This window comes from Thunnus thynnus, chromosome 10 (assembly GCF_963924715.1).
Source record: "Thunnus thynnus chromosome 10, fThuThy2.1, whole genome shotgun sequence".
NCBI classification, from domain to species: domain Eukaryota; kingdom Metazoa; phylum Chordata; class Actinopteri; order Scombriformes; family Scombridae; genus Thunnus; species Thunnus thynnus.
Window position 1 is genome coordinate 6962689 of NC_089526.1, and position 25051 is coordinate 6987739.

The 25051-nt window shown below is 39.4% G+C and overlaps 1 protein-coding gene and 1 pseudogene across 1 annotated transcript in view; both read left to right on the forward strand.

Moving 5' to 3' along the window:
* The window catches only part of znf385d (zinc finger protein 385D), a 79535-nt gene that overhangs the window by 45882 nt on the left and 8602 nt on the right, over positions 1 to 25051 (forward strand). Inside the window, exons 4-6 of the mRNA XM_067600663.1 lie at positions 5654 to 5822; positions 20304 to 20648; positions 22718 to 22899. Coding sequence (XP_067456764.1) covers positions 5654 to 5822; positions 20304 to 20648; positions 22718 to 22899 — 696 coding nt within the window. The remainder of the gene's footprint in view (positions 1 to 5653; positions 5823 to 20303; positions 20649 to 22717; positions 22900 to 25051) is intronic.
* Positions 618 to 1427, forward strand: LOC137190558 (tetraspanin-8 pseudogene; annotated as a pseudogene).

The following is a 25051-nucleotide window of genomic DNA, read 5'->3' on the forward strand; positions in this document are numbered from 1 at the left end:
TGCCTTAACAGGACACACGTTATTATCTGTTTACATTTAATGCATTTCTAATGTTTCCTTTATCTCCTTCCTGTGACTCATGTACATTTAACTTGTTTACTTTGAAGACCCGCGGTTATTTACAGGCTGATAATGTCTTTCTGTAAATTATCTTGAAATAGACATGAAGAAATGTAAACATCACTTCTCATTTTAGTCTAATTTCCACCACAGGAAGTTTTCAAGAAACCCAGAACATTACCTCCCTCAGGGTTAAAACGGAGTCACTCATAGTTCATTGAATCTTTTTAAATTAACTGATTAATTGACTAATTGTTGCAGCTTTATACAAAACAGCACAAGACACAATGATACAATAAAAGTATCATACAGCAGTGAAGCCTATGTGATCCCAAACAATGAGAGAATGTAAAATGGAGGTGTTGCCATTAGCTTGAACAAGTGGAAGAACAACTTTTTAACCCCCTCCAGGTCAGTTTTCATTGTGCTCTGCTTTCATCAAGGTTACCTTTCACCTACTGAACACACCCTGGTTAAAACTTCCCACCCACTCCACCAGCAGCTGCCTTATATTTCAGCAGTAGCACTCAGAGGCTACATACACAATCTGTATAACCTTTAGCTTGACTCTGTGGTTGAACAATGACGGCAAGCAAGGTCATCAAGAACTTGTTTTTAACCTTCAATTTTTTGTTTTTTGTGGGTGGAAGCATTATTCTTGGTTTATCCTTACATGCCAGAAACAACCAAGTCAACTACCAGATCACTGATGAGCTTCTCCCAGCCATAAATCTCCTGATATTTGTATCTGCCGTGATTCTCATTTTTGGCTTCCTGGGCTGCTGTGGAGCGATCGGAGACAACCGCTGCCTCCTGGCCCTGTTCTTCGTGGGCCTGCTCTCAATGTTTCTCACGATGTTGGCCGTGGGAGCTTTGGGCGCCATATCAAGAACTCCAGCCGCCCAGGAGGTGGTGAAAGAACAAATGAAACAGCTGCTTCCGCTGAGCGAACAGCCAAAGGAAGTCCAGGAGTCGTTTCAGAAGGTGGAAAAGACCGGATTCTGTTGTGGGTTGTTTGTTGGACATTTTGACTGGGGGAACAGCTCGGTAGTGCCCGATTCTTGTAACTGCACCGACACCTCCAGGAACTGCACAATTTTGGACAGTCGTGAGATATACTCGACACCGTGTATGACGTACATTATGACATGGTTGGATCGAGTATCGACCTCACTCATGGGGACTGCGTTTGCCTTCGGCATCTTGATGATACTGGGCATGATTTTCTCATTAGTCTTGCTTTGTCAGCTTAGGAGAAGTAAGAAAAGCATCATTTGAAATACGAGGCCTGAAGCTCGCAGGTGTTCGGTGAAATACGGATCATCATGTCAGCCTTAATTGTGTCTTTTCTGAGAATTTTGAGATGTTTTTTTTGTAGAGAATACATTGTTGCTGATGACTAGGTAACATAATAAATACATACGATACATGTGCAGAAAAATATCAGAATTTTTCATCTTTGCCTCAGACATTTATTCTTAGACATTTTTTCATCCTTCAACATTTCACCACCAGTTCTGAAACAACCCCAACAGCAACAATCTGTGCAGGAATCATTAGATTTTGATGTAACTTTATTGATGGCTGGCTGCAGGCTGGTGCCAGAAGGAAATACATTTTAAAAATGTGTTTATTCCTGTTTGGTTCAGACATCAGTCTGACTCACACAATGAATCAGACTGAGGTGTAGCTCCTTCTCATGATACCTGATCTTGACCCCCTCCCCCCCTCTCACCCCCTCCCCACGGCAGACATTGAGACTCCTACCCCGGGTGTTATGGGTTAAAACAATGACCAGTGATTCTTAGGGTTGGGATTGTTTACTTGCTCTTTACTGATCCACAGGAATGTGGGTGGATGAGTTTTTGCATGTGTGAAACAGTGATGTTAGGAACAGCTAGGAAGATCTCCAACCCGTTTTCATTAAAAGATGAACAACCCCATAAAATCTGCATTACTAAACGTTTTAATTTACATTATCTGCTGCCCTTGAAGACACCGTTCTTCTGTAATTTGCATCCTTATCATACTACTGGCTGCACAAAGTTGATATACAGTATAGTCTGTGAATCTAGGTCATAAAGATTTATGACTGACTAAAAATGGTGCTTAAACACAGAACTGCAAATAAAAACGGGAGACAACTCCAGCTTGATAAATAAAAAACAGGAAAAAGTAAACTATTCCACAAATAAAAAACGACATCATTATACCAGTGTTGGGCTTGTGAGATATCTTTATTTGAACATCAAGTTAGGAAACAGTTGTTGAAAGCCAAATGTGAGCAGAAAACATAAACAGCTGTAACACTTGTAAACTTTCCTCTGATCTTTTGGTTCAGAGTAACCCTGACCACCAGAAACGGTCTGTTGTTTATGGAAGAAATTGGTCATAGTCTAATTTAAATCACATTGAGTTAATTAAATTATGAAGCCAGAACAGCATGTTCCTGAACCTCCCTTGTCTCGATACCTAAAATTGCACCCCCACCCCGCCTTTGCAGCAAAACAAGTCAGTGTGATTTCGTAATTAGGTTTCCAATCATGTGATATTTCAGGGTTTTCCCCCAAAATTTCCAGATTTCTGGACAGATCTTTCATTCATTTGAACTCAATTCAAGTTCATATTTGTTTTCTGACATTCTTTATTTCATCCTCTTCTCCTGCCTATACTCAGATAAGACATACATATAGATTTAAGGAAATGCAAATTGCTGCACTTCAACATAAAAGGGAGGACGGTTTATAGACCATGTGATTCTAAAATAAGGCCATCACTGATTATCACGGTATGTAGCTCACATTTACATAAACTACAAGACACACAGTTAATAATAATATAATAAATAATAAATAATAGTAATAATCTGATAAATGAATGAGGTGAACAACAGCAAATACTTGAATTTTCAACAGTTTGCCATCTTAGACACTATTTCTGGGGCCAAGTTGAACACGCTCTCCCTCCTCAAGTATTAACATAGTATGGGTTAGTATATAAATATCTGGTTGCAAAATGCATCACAAAAGCATGATAGCGGCTCTGGTATTGGCAATATTTTGGCTTCATGCATACTGGGAGTGTCGTCCGTCATATAGAGTCTATGGTTAAAACTGACAAGAACAAAAGTCAAAATTTTGCTCCTTACTGCAAGAGAAAAATAAATATAAAAATTAAAATTGGGCACATTCACTATGTATCCTTATTAATTTAACAGATTTTATTTCATGTAAAAAACAATGTTAATTGTGATCAATTCATTAGTGTTGTTTTTTCAGCTTGTTTTTTTCGGCCCATTGGAGACGACGTGTAACAAGCTGTAAATAACACTGACATATTATCCCCCTTTTCAAGTTGTTATTGCTTATTTACACAATTAGCAGACACAAAGCATTATTATAATTAATTTAGAGTCATGTTTCTGGTCACCTAATGAATGTAAGTCCAATATTTACTCTCCTTTTAGCTCTATTATCTCAGCTAGCTAGTGTGAGCTAACTAATGTCGGATACATAGCTGTTGCTAGAACAGTCCATAGTGGAACTACAGAGTCTGTGATAATTATCTGTGAGTTTATTAGTAAAAGTGACACCTTTCACATTACACATAATCATTTAATCCATTGTTATCATGAATATATTGACTGTTGCAGTTTTAGGGAGGCAGAATAAGATGCACATTCAATATCTCTTACTGCGTACTGACCTTGTGCTGCTGTGGACCTTTTGTTAATATGACTACAGCTTGGCTGTGTTAAAGTTTATGGAAATGGGTTTTTTTTCTCCAAAAATTTACAAAGGAAGAAGCTCTACAGACAAAGGTCTGAAATCATTTTAGTGTTCTTTATGTCTTAATTCAGCTTTGTTACCTCTGAGTGAAGTAAACCAGACAACACGTTGTTTTCGACTTAGTGCCAGGAATAATCAAAGCCATATTTTCATCATTTAAGCCGATGTTCTCATCCAGCTTAACTTACAGTGGCCAAAGGATTCTTGCTCTGGGGGCGCATTGCTAATGATGGATACACTGGGAATTTAACTGTGACCGTTCTGTTTCAACCCTGCGACTCTGGTTTGTTTGATATCTTTTCCCCCTCACAGAGCGCTCACATAGCATCTGGAAAGAAAACAAATGATTTCCCTTCTAGTTTTAATCATGCATGTCAGACTTGGAATTCAGGCAATTCCTCCACTTCATTGCTCTGATGAAAGATGAATGATTGCTGTAGTCGTATTAAACACGTATCCATCTCACCTGTGTTTCATGACCAAAAAAAAAAAAAAAGAAAAGTAATGACTTTTGTACCTGGAGACTGATGAACGTAGGTTAAAATTAATAGTTTCATGTCAGAATAAGATGGGCACTCTGTTTGAAAAAGTGGCACCTCATCCAAAAATGGTTTCTAAGATGAAGAAAAAAAATTTCTGGCACTTCAGCAGTTTCATAACCTTTGCCAACAAAATTATTGAACTATGAATTTCTGGTAACTTTATTCCAGCTCATGTAATGAAGCCTCTTGTCTTGTTTTATTTAACTTGGCACGTTGCTGTTAACTGTTGTCAAATAAATTAGACTAATGTAAGCACGCCCGAAATGCCATGCGAGTTTTCATATGAGATCACAATGTTATTTTCTTAAAATTAAAACAATCTGACCTGTTCTAAAACAATAGGACATTAATTACTGGAAAAGAATAAAAAAGAAACAGGAACAATGTTTTACTTATATGGTAATGATGGTGTACTACCAGGAATGGTCTCTTTGTCCCAGCAGTCTTTAGTGAATATCCCCACTGTGGCCCATAAATAAAGATGCTTACAAATATCTTCTGGGGATGTGTGGTTGGCGTACTTATTTATTCTGAGAGGCAACTGCATCCCTCCTGATACCTTCCTTCCTGCCACAGGCAAAGTATGCAGGGAAGTGTGCAGAGGTAAACAAGGACAGCTCAAAGTCTTTGCATATGTCCCACTTCTGTGTGCCTGGATGAATCTGTTGTGAAGGTGAATCTTAGTGGTGCTACGTGTCCGGACTTTTAACCAAATAGCCACTTCATAAATTAAACATCAAGGGTCACACGTATTTCTCAATCACTCAGATCCAGGTATTATTATTAATGAAGAAATTGACTTAATATTCAGAGTAAAGTAAGCTGGAAACAAGGAAAAATGATTGATAATGCACTGAACAAAGTCGTTCATTGCTGTAGAGCAATAAATTGATTTAAATTCCAAAGTGCTGCATCACTCAGAAATAACCTTTTAAGGGAAATAAAATGCTCTCGAAGTTTTTCACTCAACAGATCCAAAAAAAAGAGAGCACTTGAGTTACTGTTTTTTTTAAAAAAGGTACTGGGTACTTCATTCTGTGAGAGAAAGAGTTTTTTTTTTCTCTAAAACTGGTAGAAACGAAATCAAATGTTGACATTTTTTGCTGGACTGCAAGACATATCAACTGTCCCCTGCTAATTATGTTTATTCTGCTTCGTTGACTCTGTCTGTGTTCCTCTAGTTTTCATATTTCATTTCATCCTTGCCCTGTGTACAGCTGCTTCCCGGTGTTAAATCGAGCCTGTTATTTGTTCTCCTAACAGAGCCAGGCCTTGGCCCACTACAAGGGGACCAAACATGCCAAGAAGCTAAAAGCCCTGGATGCTCCGAAGAGTAAGCTCAAAGGCTCAGTGGTCACCAAGGAAACCGCGAACCAGGAGATCGCCAAGGGCATCAACACCTCGCAGGTCCCCAACGGTACGGACAGGAAAGGTTTGTGTTTTACTGCCTGCTGCAAATCCATGAATGTTGTTGTTGTCTCTATGTAGCTGCTTTCTTTTTGTTGAGAGTGAATATTGGACCCATAAACTCACCTTTGTTTGGGCATTTTAAATCTGCTCGACACAACATGCAATTACTTTAGGAGTTGGACGGACTCACTGTTGATTATATCAACCCTGTGTTGCCTGCTGACTCACTGCTCACATATTGAATGATTAGAGTTGGGAGATCTCAGCAGGACACACGGGACAGTCAGACATAGAAAGGATAAGTTACTCTGACGAAGACATACAATTTGCCAAAACATTGCATCTTTTTACGTAAAAGCTGTATTCATAACTATGTGCTAAACCCAAGAGGACATCCTATGCCAGCGTTTTCAACATTCTTGCTTTCTACAATATCTGCACATGGCAACTACACTGTGGTAAAAGTTAGGGAAAACTGTGGATATGGCAAATAAAGTATGGTTAGAGTTAGGCTACTAAAACACTTGGTTAAGTTTTGGTAAGAACTGTGGTAATGATTAAAGGGGATGTATCATGCACATTTCCAGGTCTGTATTTATATTCTGGAGCTCTACTGGAATATCTTTGCATGATTTACAGTTAATAAAAACCTCTAATTTATCTTATACTCGTCCTTTATACATCTCCTCAGTTCAGCCTCTGTCTGAAACAGGCTGTTTTAGCTACTGTCTCTTTAAGGCCCCCCCCCCCCGGATGGTGGTTAGCTTCCAGATGTTGCTCCTTGGCAGACTTCCAGTGGCTCTGGAGGCTACGTAAACAGATAATTGTAGTAGGATTTCACTTATTTTTCTCGTTCTTTACTTGAACGGAAACCCCTCAAATACCTCCGTGCAATCTGATCCAAAATATATAAGTGGACAACGTAAACAACCCATGGAACAACCTTAGCAACAAAGACTGGGCATGTACGATGGATCTGACGTCAGGTCAACGGGGAATTAGAGGGATCATTGCAAATGAAGCATTCAGAGTAGGCTGAAGCTCTGGCTTTGGACTCGCAGGGAGCATTTCCACATATGTTCACCTCAAGTTTGGGATCTTTGACCATGTTTAACATCTACATTCGTCATCATGACGGTATATAAATAACAAAATCACAAAAAACATGTTTTGAAAACTTTAATTGCAAGTCTGTAATGGGGCCCAAACTGTTCTCCCATCCACCATCTCAACCTCCACACCTCTACTTTCCGCCTCGCTACACAAAGGACACACTACTTCCTGCACTAGCAATGAATGTTGGCAGTATATATAAAACGTGAAGTGTGTAATTGTCCAGTATAAACATAATTCCTTGGTATACTGGGCTGTACTTTGTGTTTCCCCATTATTCAATTTTTAATTACATTTTTGCTGGTGCACATTGTTGTATACTCACTTAATATTCATCACGTTGCAGCCAGGTGGCTGTTTAAATGCGGTTATCTCGGCCAGGTGTCAGCCTAAAATGATTCTTATTCCCGGTGGAACTTCTGATTAAAAACATGTTTAAAAAGTAAACAAAAACTAACTACAACTCTCAGCACCTGACGGGAACCAGATGCAGATTTTTTTTTTTGAAAGGATTTTATCTGCTGTGTTTCACATTGGTTCTGTAGAGGATAACGATTTTGGCGACTGAAAGCGCTGCTGAGGAGCGTTGCCCTCTCGGTCTCCTCCACTGTAATATTTTTTAAGCTGCCTGGTGTTAAGTCATGAAATTGGCCCAATGAAAGTCTTCCCCTTCAACTGTAACAATAGAAGTTTTTTAAAGGAATTGGAAACACATTTAGCCGCTGCGCTCTGGGATTAATTTTACCTCTACCCATGTCTTCTTCCAATGTTCCACAAGTATTTAAATTAGGAGCACATTTCTGGAGCTCATAGTGCACCGTGACCTATTTTATCGAGTATGACATATTCACACTTGAGGATTACAGATTGATCGAGGTGAAAACACAACCACTTAACAATTCATATGCCCATCCAGATATTATACTGTATGTCTCAGAGGGAATGAGGGTTTGGTGATTTTGGCTCTTAAATATACATATAACAAATATTACAAAATTAATATTGTTCCTTTTGACTTGGAGAAAACAGGATTAGCAAGTACTTAATTTGATATATTTCACATCACACAAGCCATATGCTAGTCTTTATGTTGTTTTAGGAGCTGTACACCGGGCAGGGATCTGTCTCACATCCCACAGAGTTGCTAAGCTGCTACACAAATGTCAGCCCATTAAGTGGAGCAATTTGCACTGAATCTTCCCCTGAGCTAATCCATGCTGCAGTTTGTCGACATTTCCCGTAAGAGAGCTTTCAGGTGATGTAATGCACCTTCTGGCTGCCATCTTGGAGGTCCACAGGTCTTAAGCAACAGCGTTGGTGAAATCCTAGATGCATTTCTACTCCAACCGTAAAAAAAGAATCACATTTTGTGCGGGTTTTTGCAACCCCCCTGCTGCTGATAAGCACTTAATTGGTTTTTGAGACAGTGTTTTCACTGTTTACTCTTCTGCACTCGTCTTTTTATGACTACATAAAGGATGAGAACTGAGGGGCGTTCGTGTGCTGTGGGAACCTTGAACCTCAAGGCTCTGTTATTGACTGGTGACATTTTTAACGAGAGAGAGATTCACAGTATCCCTTTCATGATGATCATGTTTGCTTATATATTAATAATGTGCAACAGCAGCAAATGTGACTGGAAAGAAATGTCATGGCACCAAGAATAAGGAAGCAAATGTGATGAGTATTATCTGCCAAGTCACGTATGTTTATATTGAACATATTTTCAAAACATTGACTGACAACATATTTTTTTAGTTTCCATACAATTAAAAATTAAAGCGTGAGCTTTTATATCTTAATTGAATTTTAAATAATTAATATATTTACTTGACGCCAGTGGTTGTGAGATAACTATCTGCCCTGTTTGTCTTGATCAGCTTTGTGATGACAAGTGGCGTGATAAAATTAACGTTCACTGGGGAAAATGATGTCGTGTAAAGAAAGAGGATGAAATTACACTGGTGAGTTTTAAAAATAATCATATAATTCATTTCAGTATTTATTTCAGAGTTTCTTATTACCTGTAACTGTTCTAACACAAATATGACATAAGATGAAACTGATAATTTGGTGACAAACCTGCCGATTCATCTTTTATTTTTACTAAAGACCATGTGCACCACAGCTCTTTCTCTTTTCCAGTTCTATGTTCAAACTCCATGATGATGCCAGGAGTAGTTGCAGAGAAAATTATGACATGTGCAGTCTGTATCACTTCCCTTGTATGATACGGTTCATATAAGGGACACACATGCATCCGTATTGGGTGAACAGAGTAGCATTTGTAGCCCTTTTTATATACCGTCCCTCCCAATACACGACTATTACTAGAAGCCTAAACGATAAAGGTGGGATTTAGACCTTGACCTCCTCCCACTTTACCTGCACTCAGATACTCATCTGTAATGGACTCTACACAGCCCTGACATTAAACATACACTTAGGGCCTTGGGAAAATCGTAAACACATTATACACAGGCAGAGACCTCAGAGACCTTAAACAACAAGCCGTCATAACCAAACAGACAAATGGCTATTAATCATTTCAGTGCCCTTAAAATAAAAAAATAATAATAAAAAAAAAACACCAGCAGATTTCTACAGCATCTCACCATCGTATCTACAGTGCTTGTATGGGGGCGGCGGTTTGTCACAAGTGGCACTGGGTAATGAATATTAATGTGCTCAGATGTCAGAAGAATTAATTGTCGACGCGGGTAAATGCTGCATTATCTGCAAGGCTGAAGTATTTGATGGTATATCAGCAGCACAAAACTCGCTCTAATAAAAAGCCGAGTTCACGGAAGAGTAATGGCCGTAGTGAGAGTAGGAAGAAACAACAGGGAGGGAGAGCTATGTCTGCTTTTTCAGAGTTGGCTTTCAATGGGTTTGTTTTTGCTTTAAAGTTATCAGCGAAAGATATATTTGGTGTATTATCACTTTATTCCAAAACACAACATACCCAAGCTGGCAACAATATAGCATGATTTGTTTTTTTTAAAAGAAATACACCTGGTTGTTTCATTTAAGAGCTGAAAGATCAGTAAGTATTTTATTAATAGTGAGTATTTATGTTGTTTTCCAATAGGTCCTCCAAATTAAATGACCAAATACATCGTTTGACCTTGTGACTCCAGGATGACTCACAGAGCGTTTTCTAATCTGGCGCACCTATCGGCAGTAATTGGCAGGACAACATCATTTATCTGTGCTTTCCAAAACCATTACAACCCACTGTTAAGGAATAATGATGATTTATGATGTGACAACAATGTGGTTAAGGTCTGGTTACGTTTAGGCACAAGAAACACTTGGTTAGATTTAGGGAAAAGATCATGGTTTGGGTTAAAAGGATCACTTTACAGAAACATGTGGTGTGGGTTAGTTACCACCTCCTTAAAGTTAGTCTACCTTCGTCATCATGGATACAATAATAACTCCAGGGTTTAAGGTTAAGCAGGATTGCAGTCACTGAAACAAGAGATGAAAACAAAAAAACAACTTCTTAGACAACGTAATGGAAACAACTCATTGTGAAACAAACAACTATTCATTTAGATCTCATGAGTCCATCTCAGACTGGTTTAAGTTGATGTGCAAAGAACTTAAGTGCATCGTCGTCGTAATGAAAGCATGTAATCACACTACGGATTTCATAAATGGCGCCTACCGTTAAACATCCATGTTCTTTACTTCATCTGCGAACTTGTGTGTGTTCTGAGATGGACAGCTGGACACAGCGAGATAGTATAGATTAGGGGGATGACTCAGCGGCCGCCTGTCAAGTTTGCGTGTGTGTGTGTGTGTTTGTGTGTCCTTACACCAGCACCAGAGAGAGTAGTGGGAGAGAGAGAGAGGAAGGCAAAGAAGGAGAGAGAGAAATGCCCACAGCATAGCCTGCCATCTCTCAGTTCCAGTCCAGTGCCTGAGGAAATGTACCCTGATATTAGCTATTAAAGAGCAGATTGTCAGGGGAGTCATGCCAGCACTGACAGGAGCTGTACAATGGAGCAGGCTGCAGGGAGGCAGGAGGCTAGCTCAGGCTTTTTCCCTCCACAGCTTCCCATCGTCAGGTCCCCATTGGTGGCTGACACCCTCCGCCATCCCACCCTCCTCCAACCAAAAAAAAACTGCTTTTGTGCCTAAGTCTCTGTACGCGCTGGCTTGGAAAAAGCCCTCGCAGACAGACGTTGGAGACAGCAGCAAACCTGATGAGTGTGTGATTAGATTGGCTCCATACCTGCGCCGTGCCGCAAATGTTCTCATTTGTGGGGATTTTGGATGGCAATGTGTAACCGCAGAAACTTCCCAACAGAAATTAGGTGCGGATCATTTGCTTTCAGATGAAATTGGAAAGAGATAAATCAGTGTAAATTCAAATCAATGACTCCTGCTGCTGTTAAATATTTGAGATAATGTCGCCTTTTTTCCCTTCAACAAAAAGGATGATTGCAAGCTTCGATGCACACTTATTTGTGAATGCAAATTTTTCACCTTATCAATCTTTTATTCTAAGAATATTCAACCGTGACTCTTTTCTCATTTACTCACTTTGAATACTGACAAGAGGAGAGGGGGGAAAAAACTCATAGATGTCGGATGAAATTTGACAGAACTCAAGAGCCATGAGGGATTTCTGTCCTTTAAGTTGTGACAGCATATAATAAGGCCCAATCATTTTAATTAAAGAGCTTAATCCAGCTTCATTGAGAAAGGTAATCAGATCTCCTGGGAGCCCTCTGATTGCCTCAAAGCCTAAGTAGAGTGGAAGGATTTCAGAGCTACGTTTCTCCTCCATCGCCAAAGCAAATCTCAGGGGAGAGTCAGTAGAGGCTGAGCTACAAACGGAGGAAAGAAAAGAGGCGGTGTCCTGTCTCGAAGGGTCGCAGCACCTGTCCTGATCTGCCTTTCTCTCGATTCTCTCCGTCTTTGTTGCCTCCACCACTCCCACCCTCTCAATTACTCTCCCTTTGTGTCCCTTACTCGATTACTCTCTTTTAATGTTATCTCTCTCCTCTCACCTTCTCATGTCCCTTTCTTTCTCTTTCTTTCTTTCTTTCTTTCTTCTCCTTTTTTTCACATACTTGATTTTCCACCATTGTTTTGCCTCAAGTTTACTTACTTTTCCAGTTTCACTTTAATTTACCTTTTCTCTTTTTCCAAGCTCCATCTTTCTCTGTCTTCCAAATCTATCCTCTTTTGTTCTTGTTTTGCTTATCCTTTCCTTTCTCCCACCTTGCCTCAATCTCTATATCTCCTTCTCTCCCTCCTACTTTGCTGTCGGGCCCCACTCGCCCATACCAACTTTAGATTGATCACAGTCATTACCTCCATTAATGAGAGGGGATTGAGTTCTTAACTGGGCTTCGCAGAGCCAGTTAGGTCACACTGACTGGGGATATGGATTACTGGAGGCTTCCCAGAGTGCAGGGCGTCCTAGGCCAGCCAAAGTACACTTTAATCACCTGCCCTTCCAACAGCAAATGGCTCTTTAATGACACTGTGGTGGATAGGTTCACCTAACACAAGGGCAAATACATGCATGACTTAACATGGGGATAGTCTCACCAAGCAGGCTTTGTAATAAGTAGACACAAAAAGATACAGAGACCTTTCTTATTCTTGTTGATTATTACCAATTTATATTATACATTCATTATTCCAAGAGGTTAAACAGATATCCATTACTGATATCTATTACTAACTATTCTTACATGCTGGAAAATGCTTGTTTCAGCTTCTTAGCAGGAGTGACCTATCTTTAAATGGAGCTTGTACAATTGTACACAAGTGGCAATTAAGTGGTTTAAGTTGTTAGATGACTGATTGTACGTCTACATTTCAGTGTCATGCTGGGAACAAGAAAAGGAAACTTGGATATTACATTAGCAGAAAACGTTACCAACATGTCCAACTTGTGAACCTGGAGCTCTCAGCAAGCTTCTATGTTTGAACAAGAAACATGGTATCAATTTCTTCTCTGTATGCTCATTACAGGGGTAGTTGCTTCACATGTTTAGCGTAGCTTAGCAACAAGGAAATGGACATCATCGCTCAGTCAAATGTGTCCAAGGCTTTGTAAAGCTCCAAAGGTAGTAAATAGTTCTTCATAGGATGACCATATTTTCATAAGCACATGTGTTTATGGGGGACAATTATTTCAGCACACCACCTTTCAACACCATGGATGCACCTCAGCGGACGAAAAATTATGTTTTGTCTCCCAAAATCCACCAACGTATTTGTCAGTGTGCACAAGCGCAAGCTGCCCGCAAAAATGGCAGACTGTGACACATTCTCTTTTTTAAAAAAAAAAACAAAACAAGGTACAAATCTCTTTGCGGCCTATAAAAAAACTTTATAGACATAAAAAAATAACTTTAACTTAGATCTTCACAACTCTATGCCATGAGCTGGTAACGGAAGATTAAAATGTCAAAACATTAAATCAGAATGACACCTCGTTAATAACAAAAAACGAGAAAGAGCCTTTAAAGAAGTTACTTTTAAGAAGATTGCTGGGTAGTTTACGCTTTGTCGTCTTTCTTCTTAGAGTTTCTTTTATGGAGCTCTCAGCTCTCAGGGAAACCACAGCTTATGTTCGCACATCTTAATATGATCTTTTATATCGGCATTTCCACTGTGCGTGACCAGAAACGTACTCTTGCAGTGTGTGCAGAAAGGACCGACTCTCTCGTCGGCATGTTAGCTAACTGTTAGCTGTCATGCTGAAGCCGTTAGCTGTTATTCCGCTTCAGATGTGTGGTGCATTGTTTATGTTTTTATATTGAGTTAGGTAATAATGAGTAGGACAGAACATGATAAATGTCTGTGTAAGTGCTGAAAACAAGTACAATATTATGATTGTTATTTTAATTGTGGTGAAAACTGGGCTAGCTTAGCTTAGCTTAGTACAAAGACTGAAAGCAGAGGGAAACTGCTAGCCTGGCTCAGTTCAAAGTAAAAAAAAAAAAAGCCTACCAACACCTCTAAAGCTCACTAAACACGTTGTTTAATCCATACTCAAACAGAAATGTGGAGTCAAGTGGGTGAATTTTTTTTTAAACCTTAGAGGGTGCCAGGTTAGCTTTTTCCTGCTGCTTCCTGTCTTTAAGCTAAACTAATTGCCTCCTGGCTCCAGCTCCTTAATGCATACATATGAGAGTGGTATCGATCTTCTCATTTAACTTTTGGCAAGAAAGCTAAAAAATAAAATATGGAAATACTTTAACAAGTGTAGAAGTAGAGAGCGAAACATTGCTTCTCACTCAGGGTGATACAGAAACCAAGAATTTTTGGCAAAATGTTGCAATCAGCTATTCCCGCACCCAACTTTCCTACTATTGACTGAATATATATAGCAGTTCATGTATGCTGATGTGTTTGTTGTTCAAAACACTACTTCAACGTTGAGTCAGAGATTATGATTCACAGCTGTTGATAAATGAGGGATGAAAAATGAGGGCCAATAAAAGCAAATGCGACGTTCCGCTGAAAAAACACCACAGCAACGACAACATGGCACCACAAAATAATCCCTAATGATAACCAGAAAATCTCTGATCACCACTTTAAGATTGTGCTAATGGGGCATTTATTTAAACTTTCTCATGGCAAGAGCCACGGAGCCAAAAACAGCTAAATGACGACTCACAGGCAAAGACCGACCGGTTCACTGGAGCACCAAACCTTTACTTGCTCTTTTCTGGAACCACATTCAGTCCGGTGACCGTGCCACTGAAAAGCTGCCCAGAGAAGCAGGTGTGATGGCAGCTTTTGGTCGCTGGTGAGCACGGTGAGATCGACTGAGTTAATCGCTGTGATTTCAGGTTGTTTTGATGCCTGGCACGCCGGAGCGGATGGGCAGGAGGTGGTCGTTAATTGCAGGGAGCAGAGAGGTCACTGCCTTTCTGCTCGTGGCGTAAACATTATTTATCAGGAGTGACAAGGTCAGCTGCATCATAAATAGTTCACAGATTAATTATTTGTTCTTGTGGTAATGGCCTGGACTTGATGGACGTTGTAATGTGAAGTTACATTTTGGTCTTTAATGAGGTTTGACAACAACTGATGATTGTCAACATGCCTGAAAAGCTGTATTGTTTTAATTAAAAACCTGTAATTTGAACATTAATTTAAAAAACTGAATCGTGCTATCATTGCAAGGTATTCATGTCTTCTTTATCTGTAATCAGATTACTGTGATTTTTTTAATAATATAAATATGGCAGTGTTTAGAGTATGTGGATTGGAATAAGTGGGTAGATTTTCTGGCTCTTGCCTGTATTTAGTCATCCTCAACTCAAATTAAACAGAACATAAATCACGCACAACTAATAAGTGAAGTCATTGTTCCCCTTTCAGAGTTGAGTCTTTAAATAAATGTTCCAGTCATGGGTTTGAGTGTAACGGCCTGTAATAATGGCCTTTTCATGCCAGATATTCTTCCTTAGTCCAGTCCACAGGCGTCTGCAGTGTCTACTGAAACACACACGGACAGGTAGAGGTGAATTAGTCATAGTTGCACCACGCGCATTGCAGCACCCAACACTCAATCTGCTGGCAACAGTAATCAATAGGCGCCCTTGCTTAAGGTCACCTGGTCATGTGATGGACAGATCCTGTCAGGAGCAGTCAGGAAACGGCATAAAAAAAAAAAAACTGCAGCAGCAAAACAATTACTGACAAAGTGAAAAGAGGAGCATCACAGCTGCTGAATGTGGTTTTATTTACCACTCCAGAGTAGGGCTGTCACTTTTTATTTGAACCACCATTCAAACATCATAAAAAATAAATAAATATTCAATTTGTAATGATCCGACCAAATACACAATTTACACAGCAGTCTGTGGTTTCTACTCCGCCGGGTGGTGTTCATAAAATCACTGATCTATTTCACGACCAAAAAGGAATTGTACAGATGACGTTAGCATGATGTAACTAATTTCTGTCTATATACTTTGCTCTTTGTCATGTTGGCCTTTAGCCATTCGCCAGATGAAGACCTAGCAGGGGTGAAAGTTGAGTTTAGAGCTGCAACTAACAATTATTTTCATTATTGATTCATTTGTTGATTGATTGTTGTTGATTTTTTGATTAGTTGATAAGTTGTTTGGTCTATAAAATGTCCAAAAATGATGAAAAATGCTGATTACTGATTCCCAAAGCACAAGGAGACCCAGCCAACAGTCCACAATCCAAAGATATTCACTTTACTATCAGTGAAGACTAAAGAAACCAGAAAATATTCATTCATATCATATTGGAAACAAAGAATTTGGCTTTTCTTTTCTAAAAACAAGTAATCAGTTATCAAAATAGTTGCAGATTCATTTTCTGTCAATTGACTAATTGACTTATCGTTGCAGCTTTAGTTGAGTTTTTCAGTCAAATACATTTTTTTGGGAGCTTAACTCCACAGCGAGGACACTTTTTTCCATTTGTGATCTGTTGTTTTCTTCATTTAACCAAACTGATGGAAACTAGCAAACTGTGCCAGCAGGAGAGTCATGACACCACACCATGTGAGAAGTAATGTGTGGATGCATTTTGGATTCAACAGCTTAGATGGAAAAAAAAAAAAAAAAAAAAAAGGTGAGGTTGTTTGCTGCCTTTTCAAAACATAAATTGCCTGCAGTAACATTACCTCAACACCTGTTACCTTGCCTCATAAATGAAGCACCAAAGGCACTGAGAAGAAACAGAACCATGTTGATTTTTCAACGTATTTACCATTAGGCCATGTTGGATGCCTTTAAATTAATTTGAACTAATTACGTGTTCTCATTCAGTCAAACATAATTTTTTGAAAAAGTGACAGCCCTACTCCACTTAAGTCTCTTTATAATTTAAAATGTGCATCACAGCTTACTTTATTGTGCAGCCAAATAAATAAGCAAACTTCAGGATACAATTACTGCATTCATGACTTCTCAGAATACAATATCTTAACAAATCAGAAGGCTATAATGAAATGTGAGGCTTCTATGCAGCCATGAATAGCAAAGTCATAGGGTGATGTCTGGTTTGATATTTATTCCTGGAAGTGAAGTCAACACACCAGAAAAATCAGTGTAGATATACTGTTACTGTCTATTGCTATCAACCTTTTTAGAAGCGAATCTTATTGTCTATATGTCAAATATTATACCAAAGTACATATTGTTCTCTTAACTCCTTTTTAACTAAATATTAGGAGGATTTGTTTATATATTTATGTAAAAGATGAACATCATTTATGTTGTTTGCAGGTTTTTATTTACCTAAATGCTTTTATCAGTATCAGTTGGGCTCTACTCTGTAGCTCATCAACCCTGCAAATATAGGGTATTTGTTAAGTTTTTTGATTTTGTTACATGTTGTAGAACAAACCCCCTTATTGTTATGGGATTTTCCATCTTTAGGGGTTAAAAATTGGGTTATATTGGGTCAAGCCTGGGCCTTGAGGTCACAGAGTAAACAACATCAAGTCTTGCAGAGAGAGAAACTGCCTCTCCTTGGATAGGCAGCTGTCTGTTATGTTTGGGGGAACAGAAGCTTCTTTGATAAAGGGTAAATCAGCATCGCCATGGTTACCAAGGTTGGAGGGGGGCCTTCCTAGACAACACAGATAGGTGAATGCGTAGCCAGAATGTGCTGACGGTGACCTGAAGTTCCATGCAATGTGACCTGAACTAACGCGGGTAAAATGCAGTTCCTTGTTTAGAAACTAGTGAACCAATTAGACTAACAGTCAGACCTTCAGCGGGCAGAACGGAGAGAGACAGCATCAGAGCAGAACACTCTGGTGTTTACTGTTTTCGGTCCTCCGCTCGGAAGTGCTTTCAATAAACATTTTTTAGCATTAAGACATCAAAGGCTCGTGTGCACTTTCTCCACTGAGGTGCTGACCATCACCCAATATCACCACAACACTTATATATTATATTTTCACTGATGTCAAAGTTTTTTTTTGTACCATGTACCATTTGCACCTGCTTGTTACTTTATACATCTGCATTCAAAACATGCAGCGAGTTTCATGAAAGTGCTGCAAATTCCACAGTTGGAGTCAGTCAACTGAAAGAGGAGTGTATTAAAACAAATAGTAAAGTGCCTCAAACCCATTCCAAAGGTTAATGGATTGGATGCTCACAAACACTGAAACACTTAAAAGGAAAATCCACAATGCATACATTTACATACATTTTAAGCCTTTAGCCCAAGTTTTCATCCGGAGTCAGTGCAGCGGTAAAATAACCTGCAATTCCTGGTTACCACTCAATACCTCAGCTTTCACCAGTAGCTCTCTCTGAGTCTCCTTATGTGTAGGATGTCTTAACTTCTTTCACCACAGGTCATAGCAGAAACACAGCTGCTGCTCTTAATTCTGATGTATTTTTTTAACCTCTGGCAGAAGTGAAACTGGCGACGATGTAACTTCGAGCCGTTTTGCGGCGCCGATGGCTGACACGTCCACTGGAATAAATGAGGACCGTATATAATAGCTCACAAAAATAGCATGACATAATTCACTATTGATTTGCTCTCCTGGCTGTCTGATCTTCATTTCGTGACACTGGAGTGCGGAGAATTCAGAGGCACTGGCATCGATCAGGTGGTGCCGCCAAGGCAAAATTTCATTTTCGTGAACGTTGCAGCAGTCCTCTGTATTCTATACACTGACATGTTGTGTTGTTCTAATGGTCAAATATATTGATCCACTGCTGTCGTCCCCCCCCTCCACCACCCCCTCCAAAATAGACATTTCTTTTCTGAGCGCAGCAGCTATTTGTGTAACATGTTAATGTGATCTCACACACTGATTATTTTATAGACTGCATTTGTTTGTTGTGTTTTGCAGTCATGATCCACATATATAGCATAGCATACGATCAATCAACTACCCAAACACCAGAATAACTCCCCTGGTGAGCTTGGAAAAGTTGTTTTTTTTTAAAGAAAAATCGTTTTTATAACCCTAAATATAAGTCAAAAGTACTTATCTCCTCTCTAGAGAGTCAAGTCTGATCCATAAATCTGACCTCTGTTTGGATTGGTCTGCTGCTTGTTTGGCTTATGTTGATCTTGAAATGATGACTCACATGTTTATCTTTGTTTTGAATTGAATATGTTCTGTGAGACGATATGACAAAACATTTCATCGTCATCTTTTTTTTTTTTTTTATTCATAACATTTGATATCAGTCACTTTTTTCTGTTGAGCCTCTTTTAAGCTTTGTATTTACTACCAGAAGATTCAAAGCCAGAAAAATGACCAAACATTATGTGAAACAGAAAAATCGGCTTAAATAAATAAATTATACAAAAATAAACAAAACCTGCAATCTTGTTAGTCTAAATCCGTGTAAATCCCCACAGTGTGAAATCCCACAGCGTGAAATCTCACAGTTTGAAATGTCTGATATCTTGAGTTGAATTCCTAATTTTTTGACTGTGTATTGGGCAGCATCTGTCTTATCATAGAGAAATCAGCAGCATATATAATGTGTGTTTTAACGCTGGAATAAGCAATTTTTATTGAGGGGGGTGTTTCCCTGAGTACCTTGCTTTGCTTTTCTAATTGCTGGTGTTTGGTAGTGGAAGTGCAGGCACTTTGCATGCTTTATTGAATATTGATGCATTAGGTGATAAACTTGTTTGTGGTGTTTAATTTATTGACACAGGTTTTTGGAGTATTAACCATGTACAACAGCTTTCTGTTTTGTGACGGCCGTCTCATCCACTCTGTACCCAAACAGGTACAGAGTGGAAGCCCCCAACGTCTTGTTACCTTGTTTAACAACAGCAGATTTAAGGTTATTGTTACAGTTGAGCATAAAGTTAACCCTGAGAGAGTGCTTATCTCTCCCATCTAGTTCCTTTTTTGGGGAGTGAGCTGTCCTTTCCTTTGACTCCCATATATTTGGTTAGAAATAGCTTCCTTGTGGAGCAATCGACAGTTATCAAGGTTTCTAATATTCCTATGGATGAAACATTTCTTCTGGGATCTGTGTTTAATTGTTTATATCAGCCAGCTGGACGTTCTGGTCTTCACTTGTTCTTGAAATCATTCAACCTGGTCTTGGAATTGTCTTGAACTACAATGTTCACTGTCTCATACACCAACATGTGTCACCATGTCAACAAAATATCTGACTTAATCTCTTTTGCACTTTTGTTTTGTTTATTTTGTCTCCTACGTCTGAATCTCAACTTTTTCCATGTTCATATTTCAATGTATATCTTCAAATACAACAAACAAAAAACTAGAAAGTATTCTCTAAAGTCTAACATTACTACATGTTCAGCCACCTGCTGATAGAAGATTACATGACAAAACATATTTGCCTCTAAATGATGGATGGAGAGTTAACATAATTAAAACACAAGCAACTTCTCTCTGCAGATGGCGTTCCTGGAGCAGCGCCCCTACCGCTATCCCCTGTCCTCAGACCGGCACAACCCCTGCCGTCCTTGGTGACCCTTACAACGCCAACGCCGGCACCTGTGACCTCGCCGTTAGTGCTGAGCACCACGGCAGCTACAGCCCCAGAGACTACCTCAGCTGCTGGAGGGGACGAGAGGTCGTCTCAGCTAAACTCACCCTCAGAACCAGACCTGGAGCTCGAAGCCGAACCTGAAACGGAGACGGACGCGGAAACGGAGGAGGAGAAAGCTCGACGTCTTCTGTACTGCTCGCTTTGCAAAGTGGCGGTCAACTCGGCGTCACAGCTGGAAGCTCACAACAGCGGTAAGAGAGACATTTACTGCAGATGTAATTATGACAGAGACTTTTTGTATAGATGACAAAAGAGACTGCATAAGAGTTTCACTCATCAAACATTATGATTTTTGCATGATTATTCTATTCAATGTAGCACAATTTACTTGACAAATAGACACCAGCATCAGTGTTGAAATGGTTTTGTTGGTGAGTTGACGCTTTTGTGTAGAGACAGTTATTATCTGTTGGATTTCTACAAAATCAGCCAGCATCAGTGTTGAAATGGTTTTGTTGGTGAGTCGATCCTTTTTGTAGAGACGGTTGTTATCCGTTGGGTTTCTACAAAATCAGCCGGCATCAGTGCCATAAAAAAAACACATTTGGAAATTTTGTTGTGGTTTGTTTCCATGGGAACCTTGTATCCACTTCTGATTAGGTTTTGTCAGACATCTGTTCTTCAGTAAACAAAGAATTTTTATGAATCATCAAGACAAACAGAGCTGTAATATCTCATTCATACAACACATAATGTGAGGGATGTGACAGAAGGCTGAGTCATCTGAGTCTGCAAAGTTTGAACAAGAGAGCAGAGTCAAATAACGATCAGTTGACAAGAGGACATAGCAGAAAGCTGTACATGAAACAAAACATTGACACCTGTTCAGGTTTAAGCACAAGTTGACAACTAATTAAGACGCATACCACATAACTGTAACATCCGCAGTTCAGTAATGGCTGCAGTTAGCCACCAGCTATCAATTTGTTTGGATTAGAGACCGAAGAGTCGCAATTTGGGAAAAAGGTTAAAAATCTTTTTTATCGTGCAGTAGACTGAATATTTTTTCATCCAGATGGTTAGGAGACTCTAGAAATACCTTCAGAACGGCAGTAAGTGTTGTTAATTGACCTTCTGGGGTTTTCAAACATGGCAGAGTATTTATCTTTTAAAGAAATGGAGGCTTAGTTTTGTAACTCAAATGTAATTCTAATATATGCAAGGCACAAACTGGGGGGATAATTACTCCAACATCACTAGCTAAGGAGAACCAACACTGGCTTTATGCCTTTCCCTGACCTGTCCTGTCCACTCTTGGACCTTCATGGACTACACAATACATCTGTCCTGTAATAATAACATATTGTCTGTTTCCTCTTGTGTTTCATCATTATTTAACTGAGTGAGGAGGGTTTGGCATTGGTTTTGATGGTCTGAGTAAAAAGTCCAGGGTCATTTTTAATTCCCAGTCCATCACTTAATTCAAGACATGACACAACTCAGGTCAAATCATAACCACAGGAAGTAGGGTTGCTAGGAGTTCTGCAGCACCCCCGCCTGCAGGTGGCTGGCAACCTATAGGCTCATTTGTTTTGTTGCAGTAATTTATTTTTTTCTGTCCTGTGCAAGCCGGTCCAGTAAAAATAGACGCTGTGCCTAGATTTAGTAAAGTGGGGAAAAGAACTGGGCGTACCCGACAGGGCCGAAACGCGGCGCAGCTGCTCGCTGTGGACATGACATTCCACCTCTACCGGTCCCTGTAGGCTGTAATGCTTTTTAAATTATGTTGAGCAGGGCAAGCTTTCAACGTGATTTCTGTGTTGTAGAGTGTTTTCTTTAATGATTTACTTTAAAGATTACAGAGGCTGCTTTCAGTAATTGTAAACGTTTCCATACGCACAGTAATGTCACTGCAGAAAATATCGTGGGACGTTTAAGCAGCAAAATAAAAACTGTAGTTATAAAGTTGTCAGGACAGAAGAAAATCTCCAGAGGAAACAGAACTTTTAGCTGAAATAAATTTTTTTAGGCAGGTTGATTGGAGCTCAGGATTTATCAGGATGATGGCTACTTTACTCCGAACAGTGTCACTGTATGAACCTGGACTGTGTGTGAACCTGGACAGCTGACCTTTTGGATGTGAACTGGGTCATTTTACCAGGATAATTTACAAGTCGACCCTTTCACACTGACCCTCATATTTCCCAGGTCAGGAAACGGATAAAAGACACTGTGTACCTTTGATCTTGTCCTCCCTTTAGGCAGAATCTGTAGGTTAAATTAATTTACTGACCAGGCTGCCTCCTGTTTGAACTTTCAGGTACGAAGCACAAGACGATGCTCGAGGCCAGGAGCGGCGTGGGCTCCATCAAGTCTTTCCCCCGACCCGGAGTCAAAAGCAAACTGGCTACATCCACCAAATCGTCAACGGGCCTGCAGAACAAAACGTTTTACTGTGAGACGTGTGATGTGCATGTCAACTCAGAGACTCAGCTAAAGCAGGTGAGAAGGATCAGCAGAGACTGAGAGACTCTGAAACACTCAAACACACTGAGAAAAATGGATTTCATGTCAAAATGTCCCTACATTTTACGCCCAAAAAGAATGTTAAACTAACCCTAAAAAGACGGTGAGAGGAGTAAGTGACTAAAAGAAAAACATACATTGGACCGGCATGTAATCATACTTTCAACAAGCCAAAAAAACACTACTGAATGTAATGAGATTGTACTGGAATCCCTCCAGCATACGCAGTTTACACTAATAACGGTGGCAGATTTACCGCTCAAGAATCTTAGTCATTTTTTAAACAATGGATCTTAAATTTCACAGGCCTCTCGTTTCTAAGTGACTCAGTTTTGTTGGAAATGACGACTGTTCCTAGCAGATTTAACCTGTAGTTAGTCACTAACTCTGTGAATTGGCTGAAAACTCAACTGCTGACTTTTAAATGTTCCCAGCTGACTCGTTTTAAATCGAGCACCTTGTTAAAGGGTCTTAAATATCCACATGATGGCTACATAGCCTACATGATACTGTGGTGTGCTAAAAGACTGAAACTTAATAAGCTGTCCTAGCCAAAAAGTCAGCATCCTCACCAGTTCCATGTAGAAGAGGGTAGAATCGGTTGTGAAAAGGTTGCTCTTCTCCCTTTTCACTAGGCCTTGGTTTCAGTCCAATGTTTCTATTCATTTATCAAGAAAGATGAGAACTCCAGCAACACTTGTAGTATGAGGAACAACTGTATTAGTTGACGGACGCACAAGCCGAAACGCGTCGGTCAACTAATAAAGTTGTTCCTCATACTACAAGTGTTGCTGGAGTTTTCATCGTCTCCGTGCACAAGTGGAAGTAGGTGAAGTTGTGCCAGAGACCCTCCCTCATTCTGCATCTATTAATTTATCAGTCATGTTATGTTAAATAATGTAATATTGGTTTCAGTTGGGTAGTGAGTTCTTGTGATGGTAGGGATAGTGACAGCAGGTGTATATCATTAGCTGCACTAAGCCGCTCTGTCAAGTTGAGGTTGGGAGGATAAAACTGCGCTGTAGTAAATGACGTTCTATATAATTTGGTGGTATAATTTTGCTGTGCAATTCTACATCAAAGCTCTGTATGTTTTGAAAGCTTTGTACCAGTGTGGCTCACCCTGTGGTAACCTGAGTGGATGGTACGTTCCAGCTCGGTGAGGCTGAGAAGGTAAAATGCCATTCGGTGGTCAGTAGGGCAGAGAGTAGGCGGCAGCTTGCAGATTTTTATTTTTTTTTGTCTTTTGCTTTGCTTCAGCTTAAGTTATTTTGGTTGAATTTCGCAGGGTTAATTTTTCCTTCTGTTTCATTAATATTTTTGTTAATAAATATCACCTTTTTTCTTTTTACTCTTTTTAAAACTTTCCAGTGCCAAACATCATCTGCCCTTTATATGGGTTGGTGGGACTACACGCGTTATAACAACATTACAAATAAAAATGTTATTAAAATGTTATCCTTTATAACCCTGTTTGTGTTACTTACTATAGTAAAGCATCCTTGGACAAGCAACACAGAAGTTAAATTTATATTTTATTATTTGTATTTACTAACACTTTTACAAGAGCAAAGGCTTTGAGTATGAGGACTAAACCAAGGTGCTTCACAGATGTATCACTATCTTAGGTAACATTGCTGGGGTTGGTAGAGCGTAAACTTCCCCAAATCATATATATAGCAGAACAGAGTCACTAATGTTAGCTTAAACCATAACAATATATTAGCATTTTGGCTACCAAGCAGTGGACAGCATCAAACCTTAAGCCTTTGTCAGGTCCCTGACGAAGGTTTGATTCTGAAACGCGTCAGAGTCTTGTTTTTAAAGTCTAATATAACCATGTCATAACAATAAAGGCATTTTAATTGGGTTTTTTTTTTAACAGTTTTTTGACTCCAGGAAGCACTGCTACCCAAACAAAACTTTTGAAGTCTGCTGTTCATGTGTGAAAAACTTTTTTTAATTTATTTAATGATGATGATTCATTATATTATTTATAATTTTTTTTATAGTAACAGTCTTTCTTTTTCATCCCGCCACGGTGCTGTCACAGCAAAACTCTCCCTGTCTGATGTCTTTGTTATGCACACATGTTGCAAAAACTCATAAGAAATCTGATCAAGCATAT